General features: G+C 47.0%; 1 protein-coding gene across 2 annotated transcripts in view; it reads right to left on the bottom strand.

Moving 5' to 3' along the window:
* The window catches only part of MFAP5 (microfibril associated protein 5), a 49,158-nt gene extending 33,910 nt beyond the window's left edge, over window positions 1-15,248 (bottom strand). The window contains exon 1 of one of the 2 annotated variants that reach the window (XM_077258148.1): window positions 14,985-15,248. In XM_077258148.1, the coding sequence (XP_077114263.1) occupies window positions 14,985-15,222 (238 nt within the window). In that variant the 5' untranslated portion in view covers window positions 15,223-15,248. The remainder of the gene's footprint in view (window positions 1-14,984) is intronic. The other variant, XM_077258150.1, reaches the window with a different exon arrangement.
* Window positions 15,249-17,331: the final 2,083 nt, after the last annotated feature.

The following is a 17,331-nucleotide window of genomic DNA, read 5'->3' as shown; positions in this document are numbered from 1 at the left end:
TTTGTTTGCTCGCATAAAGGGGGCCAAGTGGTTCTCTAAGATTGACCTTCGTGGGGCGTATAATTTGGTGCGAATCAGGCAGGGGGATGAGTGGAAAACCGCATTTAATACGCCCGAGGGCCACTTTGAGTATTTAGTGATGCCTTTTGGTCTTTCTAATGCTCCGTCAGTTTTCCAGTCCTTTATGCATGATATTTTTCGCGATTATTTGGATAAATTTATGATTGTGTATCTGGATGATATTCTGATTTTTTCGGATGACTGGGACTCTCATGTCCAGCAAGTCAGGAGGGTTTTTCAGGTTTTGCGGTCTAATTCTTTGTGTGTGAAGGGTTCTAAGTGTGTTTTTGGGGTACAGAGGATTTCCTTTTTGGGATATATTTTTTCCCCCTCTTCCATTGAAATGGATCCTGTCAAGGTTCAAGCTATTTGTGATTGGACGCAGCCCTCTTCTCTTAAGAGTCTTCAGAAATTTTTGGGCTTTGCTAACTTTTATCGTCGATTTATTGCTGGTTTTTCGGATATTGCTAAGCCATTGACCGATTTGACTAAGAAGGGTGCTGATGTTGCTGATTGGTCCCCTGATGCTGTGGAGGCCTTTCGGGAGCTTAAGCGCCGTTTTTCCTCTGCCCCTGTGTTGCGTCAGCCTGATGTTGCTCTACCTTTTCAGGTTGAGGTCGACGCTTCTGAGATCGGAGCTGGGGCAGTGTTGTCGCAGAAAAGTTCTGACTGCTCCGTGATGAGGCCTTGTGCCTTCTTTTCCCGTAAATTTTCGCCCGCTGAGCGGAATTATGATGTTGGGAATCGGGAGCTTTTGGCCATGAAGTGGGCTTTTGAGGAGTGGCGCCATTGGCTCGAGGGGGCCAGACATCAGGTGGTGGTATTGACTGACCACAAAAATTTGATTTATCTTGAGACCGCCAGGCGCCTGAATCCTAGACAGGCGCGCTGGTCATTATTTTTCTCTCGGTTTAATTTTGTGGTGTCATACCTACCGGGTTCTAAGAATGTTAAGGCGGATGCCCTTTCTAGGAGTTTTGAGCCTGACTCGCCTGGTAACTCTGAGCCCACAGGTATCCTTAAGGATGGAGTGGTATTGTCAGCCGTTTCTCCAGACCTGCGGCGGGCCTTGCAGGAGTTTCAGGCGGAGAGACCTGATCGTTGCCCACCTGATAAACTGTTTGTTCCTGATGATTGGACCAGTAGAGTCATCTCTGAGGTTCATTCTTCTGCGTTGGCAGGTCATCCTGGCATTTTTGGTACCAGGGATTTGGTGGCAAGGTCCTTCTGGTGGCCTTCCCTGTCACGAGATGTGCGAGGCTTTGTGCAGTCTTGTGACGTTTGTGCTCGGGCCAAGCCTTGTTGTTCTCGGGCTAGTGGATTATTGTTGCCCTTGCCTATTCCTAAGAGGCCTTGGACGCACATCTCGATGGATTTTATTTCAGATCTGCCTGTTTCTCAGAAGATGTCTGTCATCTGGGTGGTGTGTGACCGTTTTTCTAAGATGGTCCATTTGGTTCCTCTGCCCAAGTTACCTTCTTCTTCCGAGTTGGTTCCTCTGTTTTTTCAAAATGTTGTTCGTTTGCATGGTATTCCTGAGAATATCGTTTCTGACAGAGGGACCCAATTCGTGTCTAGATTTTGGCGGGCATTCTGTGCTAGGATGGGCATAGATTTATCTTTTTCGTCCGCTTTCCATCCTCAGACGAATGGCCAGACCGAGCGGATTAATCAGACCCTGGAGACATATCTGAGGTGTTTTGTGTCTGCTGACCAGGATGATTGGGTTGCTTTTTTGCCATTGGCGGAGTTCGCTCTCAATAATCGGGCCAGCTCTGCCACTTTGGTGTCCCCGTTTTTCTGTAATTCGGGGTTTCATCCTCGATTTTCCTCTGGTCAGGTGGAATCTTCGGATTGTCCTGGAGTGGATGCTCTGGTGGAGAGATTGCATCAGATCTGGGGGCAGGTGGTGGACAATTTGAGGTTGTCCCAGGAGAAGACTCAGCTTTTTGCCAACCGCCACCGTCGTGTTGGTCCTCGGCTTTCTGTTGGGGATTTGGTGTGGTTGTCTTCTCGTTTTGTCCCTATGAGGGTCTCTTCTCCTAAGTTTAAGCCTCGGTTTATCGGCCCGTATAAGATATTGGAGATTCTTAACCCTGTTTCCTTCCGTTTGGACCTCCCTGCATCCTTTTCTATTCATAACGTTTTTCATCGGTCATTATTGCGCAGGTATGAGGTACCGGTTGTGCCTTCCGTTGAGCCTCCTGCTCCGGTGTTGGTTGAGGGTGAGTTGGAGTACGTTGTGGAGAAAATCTTGGACTCTCGTGTTTCCAGACGGAGACTCCAGTATCTGGTCAAGTGGAAGGGATACGGCCAGGAGGATAATTCTTGGGTGAATGCATCTGATGTTCATGCCTCCGATCTGGTTCGTGCCTTTCATAGGGCTCATCCTGATCGCCCTGGTGGTTCTGGTGAGGGTTCGGTGCCCCCTCCTTGAGGGGGGGGTACTGTTGTGAATTTGGATTCTGGGCTCCCCCGGTGGCTACTGGTGGAATTGAACTGGTGTCTTCATCTTCTCTGTTCACCTGTTCCCATCAAGATGTGGGAGTCGCTATATAACCTTGCTGCTCTGTTAGTTGCTTGCCGGTCAACAATGTTATCAGAAGCCTCTCTGTGCTTGTTCCTGCTCCTAGACAACTACTAGATAAGTTGGACTCTTGTCCATGTTTGTTTTTGCATTTTGTTCCAGTTCACAGCTGTAGTTTCGTTACTGTGTCTGGAAAGCTCTTGTGAACGGGAATTGCCACTCTGGTGTTATGAGTTAATGCCAGAGTTTTAAAGTAATTTCTGGATGGTGTTTTTTGATAGGGTTTTCAGCTGACCATGAAAGTGTCCTTTCTGTCTTCTGCTATGTAGTAAGTGGACCTCAAATTTGCTAAACCTATTTTCATACTACGTTTGTTATTTCATCTCAACTCACCGCCAATACATGTGGGGGGCCTCTGTCTCCTTTCGGGGTATTTCTCTAGAGGTGAGCTAGGACTAATATTTTCCTCTGCTAGCTTTATTTAGTCCTCCGGCTGGGCTGGGCATCTAGAATCAACGTAGGCATGCTACCCGGCCACTGCTAGTTGTGCGTTAGGTTTAGTTCATGGTCAGCTCAGTTCCCATCTTCCAAGAGCTAGTTCCTATATATGCTTATGCTATGTTCTCTTGCCATTGAGATCATGACAGTTCATACTTACGTTTGTCCTTTCCTCTTACCTCACCGTTATTATTTGTTGGGGGCCTGTATCTACTTTGGGGTACCTTTCTCTGGAGGCAAGTGAGGTCTGTATTTTCTCTGAAAGGGTTAGTTAGATCTCCGGCTGGCGCAAGACGTCTAGAACCAACGTAGGTACGTTCCCCGGCTGCTATTAGTTGTGGGCTAGGATCAGGTCTGTGGTCAGCTCAGTTACCACCTCCCTAAGAGCTAGTTTTTATGTTTGCAGACTTTGCTGAAGACCCTGAGATCCTCTGCCATTAGGATCACAACAGTATGCCAGGCCAGTGAATAGGTAATGCATTGCAGAAGTGGGATTAAAAGAAAAGAAGTTCTGAGTTTTTTTTTTTTTTTTTTTTTCTTCCTTCCCCTTTATCTCTGAATGGCTTGAAACTCTGCTGCAGACATGAATGTGCAAACTCTGATTACTAGTGTGGATCAGCTTGCTGCTCGTGTGCAGGGCATTCAGGATTTTGTTACTAGCAGTCCTATGTCAGAGCCTAAGATTCCTATTCCTGAGCTGTTCTCTGGAGATCGATTTAAATTTAGGAATTTTAGGAATAATTGTAAATTGTTTCTATCTTTGAGACCTCGTTCGTCTGGAGACTCAGCTCAGCAAGTTAAAATTGTTATCTCCTTTTTGCGTGGCGACCCTCAGGATTGGGCTTTCTCGTTGGCGCCAGGAGATTCGGCATTGGCAAATATTGATGCGTTTTTTCTGGCGCTCGGATTGCTTTATGAGGAGCCCAATCTTGAAATTCAGGCAGAGAAGGCTTTGCTGGCTATTTCTCAGGGCCAGGATGAAGCCGAAGTGTATTGCCAAAAATTTCGGAAATGGTCCGTGCTTACTCAGTGGAATGAGTGTGCTCTGGCCGCAAATTTCAGAAATGGCCTTTCTGAAACCATTAAGAATGTGATGGTGGGCTTTCCCATTCCTACAAGTCTGAATGATTCTATGACGCTGGCCATTCAGATTGATCGGCGTTTGCGGGAGCGCAAATCCGCTAATCCTCTGGTGGTGTTGTCTGAACAGACACCTGATTTAATGCAATGTGATAGAATTCAGACTAGAACTGAACGGCAAAATCATAGACGTCAGAATGGGTTGTGTTTTTACTGTGGTGATTCTACACATGTTATATCAGCATGCTCTAAACGCCTAACAAAGTTTGTTAGTCCTGTCGCCGTTGGTAACTTGCAGCCTAAATTTATTTTGTCTGTGACTTTAATTTGCTCATTGTCTTCCTACCCTGTTATGGCGTTTGTGGATTCAGGCGCTGCCCTGAGTCTTATGGACCTGTTGTTTGCCAGGCGCTGTGGTTTTGTCCTGGAGCCTTTGGGAAATCCTATTCCTCTTAGAGGAATTGATGCTACGCCATTGGCGGAGAATAAACCGCAGTATTGGACACAAGTGACCATGTGCATGACTCCTGAACATCGGGAGGTGATTCGTTTTCTTGTTCTGCATAAGATGCATGATTTGGTCGTTTTGGGTCTGCCATGGTTACAGGCTCATAATCCTGTTCTGGATTGGAGGGCTATGTCTGTGTCAAGTTGGGGTTGTCAGGGAATTCATTGCGATTCCCCGTCGGTGTCTATTGCTTCCTCCACTCCTTCAGAAGTTCCTGAGTATTTGCTTGACTATCAGGATGTGTTCAGTGAGTCCAGGTCCAGTGCTCTTCCTCCTCATAGGGACTGTGACTGCGCTATAGATTTGATTCCTGGTAGTAAGTTTCCTAAGGGACGATTATTTAATCTGTCGGTACCTGAGCATGCCGCGATGCGTTCTTATATAAAGGAGTCTTTGGAGAAAGGACATATTCGTCCATCCTCTTCCCCTCTTGGTGCGGGATTCTTTTTTGTGGCCAAGAAAGACGGATCTTTGAGACCTTGTATAGACTATCGGCTTCTGAATAAAATCACGGTTAAATTTCAATACCCTCTGCCACTATTGTCGGACTTGTTTGCTCGGATTAAGGGTGCCTGTTGGTTCACCAAGATAGATCTTCGTGGTGCGTACAACCTTGTGCGCATTAGGCAGGGAGATGAATGGAAAACTGCATTTAATACGCCCGAAGGTCATTTTGAGTACTTGGTGATGCCTTTTGGGCTCTCTAATGCTCCTTCAGTGTTTCAATCCTTTATGCATGACATCTTCCGGAAGTATCTAGATAAATTTGTGATTGTTTATCTGGATGACATTTTAGTTTTTTCTGATGATTGGGATTCTCATGTAAAGCAGGTCAGGATGGTGTTTCAGGTTTTGCGTGATAATGCTTTGTTTGTGAAGGGCTCAAAGTGTCTTTTTGGAGTGCAGAAGGTTTCTTTTTTGGGTTTTATTTTTTCCCCTTCTGCTGTGGAGATGGACCCAGTCAAGGTCCGAGCTATTCATGATTGGACTCAACCCACGTCTGTTAAGAGTCTTCAGAAGTTTTTGGGTTTTGCTAATTTCTACCGTCGTTTTATTGCTAACTTTTCTAGCATTGTTAAACCTCTGACGGATATGACCAAGAAAGGTTCTGATGTCGCTAATTGGGCTCCTGCGGCCATTGAGGCCTTCCGGGAGCTGAAGCGCCGGTTTACTTTGGCGCCTGTTTGTGCCAGCCTGATGTCTCACTTCCCTTTCAGGTTGAAGTGGATGCTTCTGAGATCGGTGCAGGAGCTGTTTTGTCGCAGAGAGGCTCTGGTTGCTCTGTGATGAAACCATGTGCTTTCTTTTCCAGGAAGTTTTTGCCGGCTGAGCGGAACTATGATGTTGGTAATCGGGAGTTGTTGGCCATGAAGTGGGCATTTGAGGAGTGGCGTCATTGGCTCGAGGGAGCTAAGCATCGTGTGGTGGTCTTGACTGATCACAAAAATCTGATGTACCTCGAGTCTGCTAAACGCCTGAATCCTAGACAGGCTCGTTGGTCATTGTTGTTCTCCCGTTTTGACTTTGTGGTCTCATACCTGCCTGGTTAAAAAAATGTGAAGGCTGATGCTCTCTCTAGGAGCTTTGTGCCTGACTCTCCTGGAGTCTCAGAGCCGGCTGGTATTCTTAAAGAGGGAGTGATTTTGTCGGCCATTTCTCCTGATTTGCGACGTGTGTTGCAGAGATTTCAGGCTGGTAGACCTGACTCTTGTCCACCTGATAGACTGTTTGTTCCTGATAAATGGACCAGCAGAGTTATTTCCGAGGTTCATTCCTCGGTGTTGGCAGGGCATCCTGGGATTTTTGGTACCAGAGATTTGGTGGCTAGGTCCTTTTGGTGGCCTTCCTTGTCACGGGATGTGCGTTCTTTTGTGCAGTCCTGTGGGACTTGTGCTCAGGCTAAGCCTTGCTGTTCTCGTGCCAGCGGGTTGCTTTTGCCCTTGCCCGTCCCGAAGAGGCCTTGGACACACATTTCCATGGATTTCATTTCAGATCTTCCGGTGTCTCAGGGAATGTCTGTTATCTGGGTGGTGTGTGATCATTTTTCCAAGATGGTCCATTTGGTGCCCTTGCCTAAGTTGCCTTCCTCTTCCGATCTGGTTCCTTTGTTTTTTCAGAATGTGGTTCGTTTGCACGGCATTTCTGAGAATATCGTGTCTGACAGAGGATCCCAGTTTGTGTCCAGATTCTGGCGATCTTTTTGTGCTAAGATGGGCATTGATCTGTCGTTCTCGTCTGCCTTTCATCCTCAGACTAATGGCCAAACGGAGCGAACTAATCAGACGCTGGAGGCTTATTTGAGATGTTTTGTTTCTGCGGATCAGGATGATTGGGTGACCTTCTTGCCATTGGCTGAGTTTGCCCTCAATAATCGGGCTAGTTCCGCTACTTTGGTTTCGCCATTTTTCTGCAACTCTGGTTTTCATCCTCGTTTCTCCTCGGGTCATGTTGAGCCTTCTGACTGTCCTGGGGTGGATTCCGTGGTTGATAGGTTGCAGCGGACTTGGAATCATGTGGTGGACAACTTGAAGTTGTCACAGGAGAAGGCTCAGCGTTTTGCCAACCGCTGCCGCGGTGTGGGTCCCCGACTTCGTGTTGGGGATTTGGTTTGGTTGTCTTCTCGGTTTGTCCCTCTGAAGGTTTCCTCTCCTAAGTTTAAGCCTCGCTTTATTGGTCCTTATAGAATTTTGGAGGTCCTTAATCCGGTGTCTTTTCGTTTGGATCTTCCTGTGTCGTTTGCCATTCACAATGTGTTCCATAGGTCTTTGTTGCGGCGGTACATTGTGCCTGTGGTTCCTGCTGTTGACCCTCCTGCTCCGGTCTTGGTTAAGGGCGAGTTGGAGTATGTGGTGGAGAAGATCTTAGATTCTCGTCTCTCTAGACGGAGGCTTCAGTATCTGGTCAAATGGAAGGGCTATGGTCAGGAGGATAATTCCTGGGTGGTCGCCTCTGATGTTCATGCGGCCGATTTGGTTCGTGCCTTTCAAGCTGCCCATCCTGATCGCCCTGGTGGTCGTAGTGAGGGTTCGGTGACCCCTCCTTAAAGGGGGGGTACTGTTATGAACTATACTTTTTGGCTCCCTCTTGTGGTCACTAGCGGTATGGCTCTTGGATACTCTTTCCCCAGGTTGGTAGTCACCTGGTTCGTTAAGACTCTGGGTGTTTCTATTTAAACTTCCTGGAGTCTTAGTCCATTGCCTGGCATCCATGTAATCAGTCCTTGTCTGGTTGCTCTTGTCTACTGGTCCTGATTTTTGCAACATAAGCTAAGTCCTGCTTTCTTGTTTTTTTGTTATTTGTATTATTTTGTTTTTTGTCCAGCTTGTTCATAATGTGATTCCTGATTTTGCTGGAAGCTCTAAGGGGGCTGATATTCTCCCCCCATACCGTTAGTCGGTACGGGGGTTCTTGGATATTCAGAGTGGATATTTTTGTAGGGTTTTTCGCTGACCACATAAGTCCGCTTTCTATATTTCTGCTATTATTTAGTGGGCCTCTCTTTGCTGAATCTAGTTCATACTTACGTTTGTCCTTTCCTCTTACCTCACCGTTATTATTTGTTGGGGGCCTGTATCTACTTTGGGGTACCTTTCTCTGGAGGCAAGTGAGGTCTGTATTTTCTCTGAAAGGGTTAGTTAGATCTCCGGCTGGCGCAAGACGTCTAGAACCAACGTAGGTACGTTCCCCGGCTGCTATTAGTTGTGGGCTAGGATCAGGTCTGTGGTCAGCTCAGTTACCACCTCCCTAAGAGCTAGTTTTTATGTTTGCAGACTTTGCTGAAGACCCTGAGATCCTCTGCCATTAGGATCACAACAGGGCCCACAGCTGGCACCGGGACCCCCGCCTGCTCAGGGGCCCCTTAGCAGTCGGCGGCAGAGCAGGGAGATCGATTCTCCCTGCTCTGCTGCATAAGGTAACTATCAGCGCGCTGCGTGCGCCGATACAGTTACAGTAGCATCCGGGTGGGTCTCCTCTGAGCACCGGGCCCGGGCGCCCACACCCTCTGCTCCCCCGGTAGCTACGCTACTGGCTGGAGGGGTAACAATCAAGCTTGGCTTCCTCTGTCCCATTCCGCCAGCCACGAATAACAGAAAGATACTCATTATCCTTTTCATCTCCTGACTTTTGCGCACCCATCACCTCTTCCACCTCATCCTCCTCCATTTGTTCCTCAGCTCCTGCACCTTCAGTAACAGTTTGTATAGTACCATGAGCCCCCCTCAATCTCTGTAATCCACCCTCCCATGCCACCCCTCTGTGCGACAACAGTCCGGAACATAGAGATATTGCTATCCCTTCCGCATCCTCCTCTGCTTCCACCTCTTCCTCTGGGACCACCACCTCCTCCAGCAGACTATTCAAAGTGTGTTCCAGCATGTATTCAAAGTGTGTTCCAGCATGTAAATGACTGGAATAGTGATGTTGATGATGGCATTGTCAGCACTAACCATCTTAGTAGCCATTTTGTAACTGTGCGGAAAGGTGCAGAGGTCCTTCATCTGTATCCACTACACATGCGTGATTTGCACCACATCCGTACTGCGTTGGCCCAGGGTATGCAAAAGAACATACTGCACCAGGGATCGTTGCTGCTGCCACAGTAGCTGCAACATGTGCAGAGTGGAATTCTACCATGTTGGCACATCGCAAATCAAATGGATAACCAGTAGGTCGAAAGACCTCTGTAGCATTGCAAGTCGATGTCCTGTGGGGTGCGATCGGCGGAAGTGAGCACACAGCGACCTTGCTTTCTTGCAGTAGCACATCCAGGCCGGGATAGTTGCAGAGAAAATGCTGTACCACCAGGTGAGCCATGTAAAGATGTAAGGCACATGTGTGAGGTTACCCAGGCATAGGGTAACTCAGCATGTATAGTTGCTCACAACTCTTGAGCTGTGCAACTGCAATCTCAAAGGCACATTTAAACACTGCCTGATTGTGGTGAGCCATGGCTGCGCAGTACAGAGGTAGGGGGGATTCTATCTGCAGTGTTGGGACGCGTGTCTGATTAAGGGAGAGGTTTAGCACGCATGTGAAGGTCCTAAAGGAGGTGGAGAAGACAGAAGCAGTGGAGGAACTGTTAGATACAAAGGTTTGTCCCGCAAGCCTTGGGGATTCAAAGACTTGTGGAGCAGCCCCTTAACCGCCTGCCCCCACAGCCACCAGAGTCACCCAGTGCCCAGTCAGCAAGATGTAATACCCCTGCCTATGTTTGCTCGTCCAGGTGCCAGTGGTGAAAAGCATCCTGGCATACAGATTTTTTTCTGGGAACGGGATAATGTTGTCTGCGACATGCTGGTGTAGCACAGGCACAGCTTTCTTAGAGAAGTAATGTCGACTGCGCAACTGGTACATGGGGACTGCGACGGCCATCAACTTTAGGAGACTTTCTGTATCCACAAGACGGAATGGCAGCATTTCCGTGGCCAACAGATTGGAGATGGCGGAGTTCAAGCTCTTGGCTTTGACATGTGTAAGAGGAAACATTTTTTTAAGTGACCACAACTATGGGACTGAGAGCTGTCTGCTGTGCTGAGAGAGTGTGCAGTAGGGTGAACAGGACAAACTGATGGACTGTGAGTGATGTGCAGGCGGAGATGTTATGGTGGATTGAGAAAGATGTGATGTGCTCCGTGAAACAAAAGAGCAGGCATCTACACTTCTGTAACAGCTGACAGGCTCTCACTCACCCTGAATGTAGCGGGTAAACAAGTGGAGGTTCTGCGGCCAGAGACCTGTGTGAAAACACTTGCCACGATGAATGAGGAGGAAGAAGCAGCAGTTGTGGTTGATGGGACGGTCAGTGATTGGCGAGGCCCGCTAGTCTGCATTTTAGTACAGTGTGATTCCCAGACTACGGCATGTTGATCGCGCATATGCACCTCCACCCCTGGGGGTTAATGTCTGGTGACAAGGGTCTTGATTCTGTTTGGACCCTACTTCATCCGGACCCAGATCCAACAGGAAAAAATTTGGGCTATCGGTGTAGATGTTTTGCTCCTCTGGGTTCTGTAAATCTGTTGAGCAGACCTCTGATGCCCATGATTTCGATTAGCAAATGTGACCTCCTGAGTCCTGACTGCAACACAGTTTTAGCCCAAACGATTTTGATTAGGAAATGTGGCCTCCTGCCTGCACAACACTATTAGCACAAACTACTTAGATGCTGGGAGGTCGATTTCACACGGGATCCTATCTAACTATATGGCAACTTGCAGCAGCAGGAGCGGCTTCTCTGCACTGGAACACTGAGAAAATGGGGACAGCAAAACAACATGTCCATTTTTGATATGGAGAGAGACATGTGATTTCGGGAGGCAATGGGAAACATTTTGCGAACAAGTTCCCTCATCTCTAGTTAGGGGGAACCAGCTGGGTCCTTGCCTCGGTCTGGACATTCAAGAAGCATAAACCATTTTTAAAGTATATTTTCTCTGAAACACCGCAGCATATGAGAGTATAAAATGCCTGACTACACCTGGGGTCCGGGCAGCGTAATTCTGCACCAACACTGAACCAGCAGGGATCCGGTAGAAGATGTGAACTTACTTAGAATCTGCAGAAGTTTAAATGCAGATCTGGCTGTGAAAGGAGTAATTGTGGAGTATCACTGCTGAGCCATACAGAAATGCAACGGGAAAGACACAGCGCCCAGGACCCAGAAGGGAGGATCTTACACTAGGTCATTTCTATTACATGGGGTCGGGATATTTCCCACCAGGAGTTCTCTTTCCAGTCTGGCTTTACAGTTCTATAGAAAGTGTCGTGTGGCCCTGGAGCTGTCAGCGTTGAGGGCCTCGTTAGAGGACGGTACATTGTTACTAACCGTGATCTTTTCAGGAATAGCTGGTCTGTGAGGTGGAACCAGAACAAAACCAATCTGTCTGGAATGTGCAAACACGCCGCAAAGTCTTACAGAGCACGACGGCGTCCTGCCAAATTACCCGAGGGCCAGAAAGTGAGAGCCCAGAACTTCTCCGCAGTGTGTTTAGATATTTTTTAACACCGTATGTGAAGCCACAAAATAAAAGATAAAAGACGGCAGCAGCCATGCCCCGAAACGTCACACATTTCAGAAAGAAAAAAGCCTAAAGCAGCAGAACTTGTCCGTGCGTCAGTTCTTTCCATCCAAGATCCTGGAGAATCGACACAAACTACAAAAGCAACAAGTAACCCCCCCCCCCCCCCCCCCCGACAACTGCAAGAGCAACAAGTAACACCCCGACAACTGCAAGAGCAACCAGTAACACCCCGACAACTAAAAAGGTAACAAGTAACACCCCGACAACTACAAAAGCAACAAGTAACAACCCGACAACTACAAAAGTAACAAGTAACACCCCGACAACTACAAAAGCAACAAGTAACACCCCGACAACTACAAAAGTAACAAATAACACCTCGACAACTACACAGGTAACAAGTAACACCCTGACAACTATAAAAGCAACACGTAACACCCCGACAACTACAAAAGCAACAAGTAACACCCCAACTGCAAGAGCAACAAGTAACACCCCGACAACTACAAAGGTAACAAGTAAGACCCGGACAACTACAAAAGCAACAAGTAACACCCCGAAAACTGCAAAGGTAACAAATAACACCTCGACAACTACACAGGTAACAAGTAACACCCTGACAACTATAAAAGCAACAAGTAACACCCCGACAACTACAAAAGCAACAAGTAACACCCCGACAACTGCAAAGGTAACAAGTAACACCCCGAAAACTACAAAAGCAACAAGTAACACCCCGACAACTACAAAAGCAACAAGTAACACCCCGACAACTACAAAGGTAACAAGTAACACCCCGAAAACTACAAAAGCAACAAGTAACACCCCGACAACTACAAAGGTAACAAATAACACTTCGACAACTACAAAGGTAACAAGTAACACCCTGACAACTACAAAAGCAGCAAGTAACACCCCGACAACTACAAAAGCAACAAGTAACACCCCGACAACTACAAAGGTAACAAATAACAACTCGACAACTACAAAGGTAACAAGTAACACCCCGTCAACTACAAAAGCAACAAGTAACACCCCGACAACTGCAAGAGCAACAAGTAACACCCCGACTACTACAAAGGTAACAAGTAACACCCCGACAACTACAAAAGTAACAAGTAACACCCCGACAACTACAAAGGTAACAAGTAACACCCCGACAACTGCAAGAGCAACAAGTAACACCCCGACAACTACAAAGGTAACAAGTAACACCCCGACAACTATAAAAGCAACAAGTAACATCCCGACAACTACAAAAGCAACAAGTAACACCCCGACAACTACAAAAGCAACAAGTAACACCCCGACAACTACAAAGGTAACAAATAACACCTCAACAACTACAAAGGTAACAAGTAACATCTCGACAACTACAAAAGCAACAAGTAACACCCCGACAACTACAAAAGCAACAAGTAACACCCCGACAACTACAAAAGCAACAAGTAACACCCCGACAGCTACAAAGGTAACAAGTAACACTTCGACAACTGCAAAAGCAACAAGTAACACCCAACAACTACAAAAGCAATAAGTAACACCCCAACAACAGCAAGGGTAACAAGTAACATCTCGACAACTACAAAGGTAACAAGTAACATCTCGACAACTGCAAGAGCAACAAGTAACACTCCGACAACTACAAAAGCAACAAGTAACACCCCGACAACAGCAAGGGTAACAAGTAACATCTCGACAACTACAAAAGCAATAAGTAACACCCCAACAACAGCAAGGGTAACAAGTAACATCTCGACAACTACAAAGGTAACAAGTAACATCTCGACAACTGCAAGAGCAACAAGTAACACCCCGACAACTACAAAAGCAACAAGTAACACCCCGACAACAGCAAGGGTAAAAAGTATCACCCCGACAACTACAAGGAGGCTCTCTGGCTTGTCGTGTGGGCAGTGGGACTAACACTTGGGGGTTGAACTTGGCAGAGGGACTCTGAGACTGACACTGTAGGATTGCAGGTACATTATGGTCCGCACTGTTGCAGAGTAACTGACAATATTATGAAGACACTTGTACAGGAACATCCACATCTACCACATTTACATCTTCCTGTTTAACTCACGGTTATAGGAACCAAACTGTGGATCGAGAAGACAATGCAATATACAAATAATATACAATTTACAAATAAGCTACAAGTCACCATTTAAAGGATATGAACGCTTTCTGTGGCAAATTCTTTTTCTTTAATTAAATGCATAGACTTGTATCTAAAATTAATTTTGCAATAGAGTTTCATAAAACATTTTGCACCATCTGGCTTCCAGAGCCTCTACATATACCGTTCACACAGACATGAGAGATTCCTGCTATTTGGTCACTATGTAGCCCTTGATTAGAAGCAGCAGCAAGGACGAATAATACTGAGCAATGTAGCTGTGAATCCAGCTCTGGGATGGGATAAAACTCTTCCAAGAAAGCAGTGATACAGCATGTGAGTCTTTTTTCTACAGGAAAGATAAATATCTTGGTCTTTTTTTTTCACTCAGCTCTACACTCTCAGTAGACTTCAATAGGCAGCTGTAATCTGATTCCTGTGTGAGATCGGGGTCTGTCTTGGTTTTAGCTCTTTCACAGCGAATGATGAGTTTAGGAGGCAGGGGGGAAAGAAGTGGCTCATAAGTGGAGAAAGAGGGCAATTTCTTGCATCAGTTCCTTACAGGTCACTTAATATCTAACAACTCAAAATATGTATCTAAGGGTAAAGACAAAGTCATAGGTGAGTTCAAAGGTTTCAATTCCTCATCATATTCAATATCTCTGCTTGAGAACAGGAGCAACTTCTGCATCCAGATGCTGAAAACCAGTCCTGACCTTGTTCAAGACTTGTTACACTGTATCCATGTAAGACCTAAACAGAGCAGCGACAGCAATCTCTTCCCTGTCCTGACAGTTTGCTGCAATGTATCAAAGCACGTAAAATGTATCCACATTTTCATTCTTAAAATTGTTCTGGTTTAAACAAAAGAAAACAATAAAAGAAAAGTTTGTCCGGGTTTTCAGCCTCTGGGTGTAAATATCAAACTTTCCGTTTACTGTCAGCAAGCAGAGATATTGACTATATTGAGGAGTTGAGAGAAAAGCTAAATTGTATAACTTTTCGTTATGCAGTGAATAACCTTTAGTAACGGGTCTGGAGATACAGATATGTTAGGGAATTGCTATTTATGCAATCCTGGCCCCCATCTCCCTCTGTCTCCTTCCCCTGCACACACATCTGTCCTCCATCCTCTCCAGGTCACAATCCAGTAGGTGAAGCCCCCACTTACTGCTCCGTCTGCTGGATCTCGGCTCCTCTGCGCCCGTCCCAATGTCTCTCGTTCTTTCCTCTGTCCCCTTCTCTGCTCCCCTTCGATTCCCCTCGTTATTTGTCTTTTGTCCAGTATTCCTGAATTAAAAGCCGCACCCAAAGACACGAAAAAAAAAAGTGAGCACTTGGGCAGCTGCTTGGCCTTGACACAGGGTCTGCATGTGCTCATATATTGTGGAAGTATAGAAGGCATCTACATGTCACACCTACGTTATGGAAAATAGGAATATCCGATCTATGGGGGCGACGAATGCTAACGCCGCAACACCGGAGCAGAAGTCCAGAGAGATGGCCGAACCCAAAACACTGAGCCACTATTGTGATCGAGTAGGATAAGCTTATACTGTATGTGTCCTACAGGGCAGAGGAGCTTGGATTCACTAAAAGATTAAGTCCGAATTAAGGCTCATTCCACTTGAGATGAAATCGGACAAATGCAATCCGATTAAAAATCAGATTGCGTTCGGACCAATGTTATTCTATCATTCATTGTGTGCTCATCTGCGTTTTTTTTCCAGCTCGGATAGGATCATGATCAGACTGGAAAAAGCTCACAGCATTCTGCGATTGTAATCAGAAATCGAATCGCATCCCACAATAGAAGTCAGTGAGTGCGAGGAAAAAAAAGTCACACAGCACTCGAAACATGCGAGTGCCGTCATGTTTTTACACACTGATCGCATTTGAAAAGCCGGCAATTTATGTGCCGTGTACAGTAAAATCACAGCAAGACCCGACAGGAAGGAATAGATAGAATAGATATATACACATAGAATACATAGATATATAGATGTCAGTGACACACACACATATATTTGTGTGTATATATATATATATATATATATATATATATATATATATATATATATATATATATAACATAGACAGATAAATAGTGGAAACGCCGGAAATTCATCTGCCACATACAGTAAAATCACAGCAAGACCTGACAGGAAAGAATAGATAGAATAGATATATACATATAGACAGGCTCGGACTGGCCCACCGGAGAACCGGAGGATTCTCCGGTGGGCCCAGGCACTGACACCTGCTGGCATACTGGCCAGCAGCTGCCTAGGGCCCCACTGCTCCAGGGGCCCCCAGCCAGTGGCTATGGGGCCCTGAGTCAAGGGGGCCCGCCCTGTGCCAGCGTAGTAGCAGCTGGAGACAGGATCCTGTCCCCGCTGCTAAAGCAAAATTAATATTCACGCTTCCCCACGCCCCTATGGGCGTGGAGAGGCGTGAATACCATTTCTCTTTAATAGCGTGCAGCATTAGCCGCAGGGTGCAGCTAACACTGCCCGCATGTAAAGCCCCTCCACCACCGCACCACATACACGCACAAAGCACCACCCACACCCACACACAGACAGCACCGCAAACATACACACACATGCAGGCACACAGACTCACAGAGCAGCTCACCTCCCGGCATCCTGCTTCCTGTCTGAGACAGCCCAGCTGGATGACGTCATTATCCAGCGTGCAGTCTCAAACAAAAAGCTTCCAGCGAGGAAGAGGCTGCTGGGATGAGCTGCTGCTGCGGGGAGGTGAGCTGTGCTGTGTGCCTGCGTGTGTGTGTGCCTGCGTGTGTGTGTGCCTGCGTGTGTGTATGTGAGAGTGTGTGTGTGCCTGCCTGCGTGTGTGTGCCTGCGTGAGACTGTGTGTGCCTGCATATGTGTGTGTGCCTGCGTATGTGTGAGAGTGTGTCTGTGTGCCTGCGTGTGTGTGTGCCTGCGTGTGTGTGTGTGTGGGTGTGTGCCTGCCTGTGTGTGATGAGCTGCGGTGAGGTGTGTGTGGTGGTGAAGGACAATGATATTGGTGGGGAGAGACGATGGAGGTGATGGGCAATGATGGTGGTGGGGGGAGACAATGATGGAGGTGATGGGCAATGATGGAGGTGATAGGCAATGATGGTGGGGAGGCAATGATGGAGGTGGGGGAGGCAATGATGGAGGTGATGGGCAATGATGGAGGTGATGGGCAATGATGGTGGGGGAGGCAATGATGGAGGTGATGGGCAGTGATGGTGGTGGGGAGGCAATGATGGAGGTGATGGGCAATGATGGAGGTGATAGGCAATGATGGTGGGGAGGCAATGATGGAGGTGATGGGCAATGATGAGGTGATAGGCAATGATGGTGGGGAGGCAATGATGGTGGTGGGGGAGGCAATGTGTAATAATTGCAGGGCCCCAGAGTCCTGGTCATTGCAGTATTGTCGCTCTTCCACCAGGGGGAGTGATGGTACGTCTGATGGTACTAAAGGAGTTCACCTGACCAGGTATCACAGTCACACACTA

Source organism: Ranitomeya variabilis, chromosome 4, assembly GCF_051348905.1.
Source record: "Ranitomeya variabilis isolate aRanVar5 chromosome 4, aRanVar5.hap1, whole genome shotgun sequence".
NCBI lineage: Eukaryota > Metazoa > Chordata > Amphibia > Anura > Dendrobatidae > Ranitomeya > Ranitomeya variabilis.
This window is presented reverse-complemented; position numbering and strand designations above follow the sequence as displayed.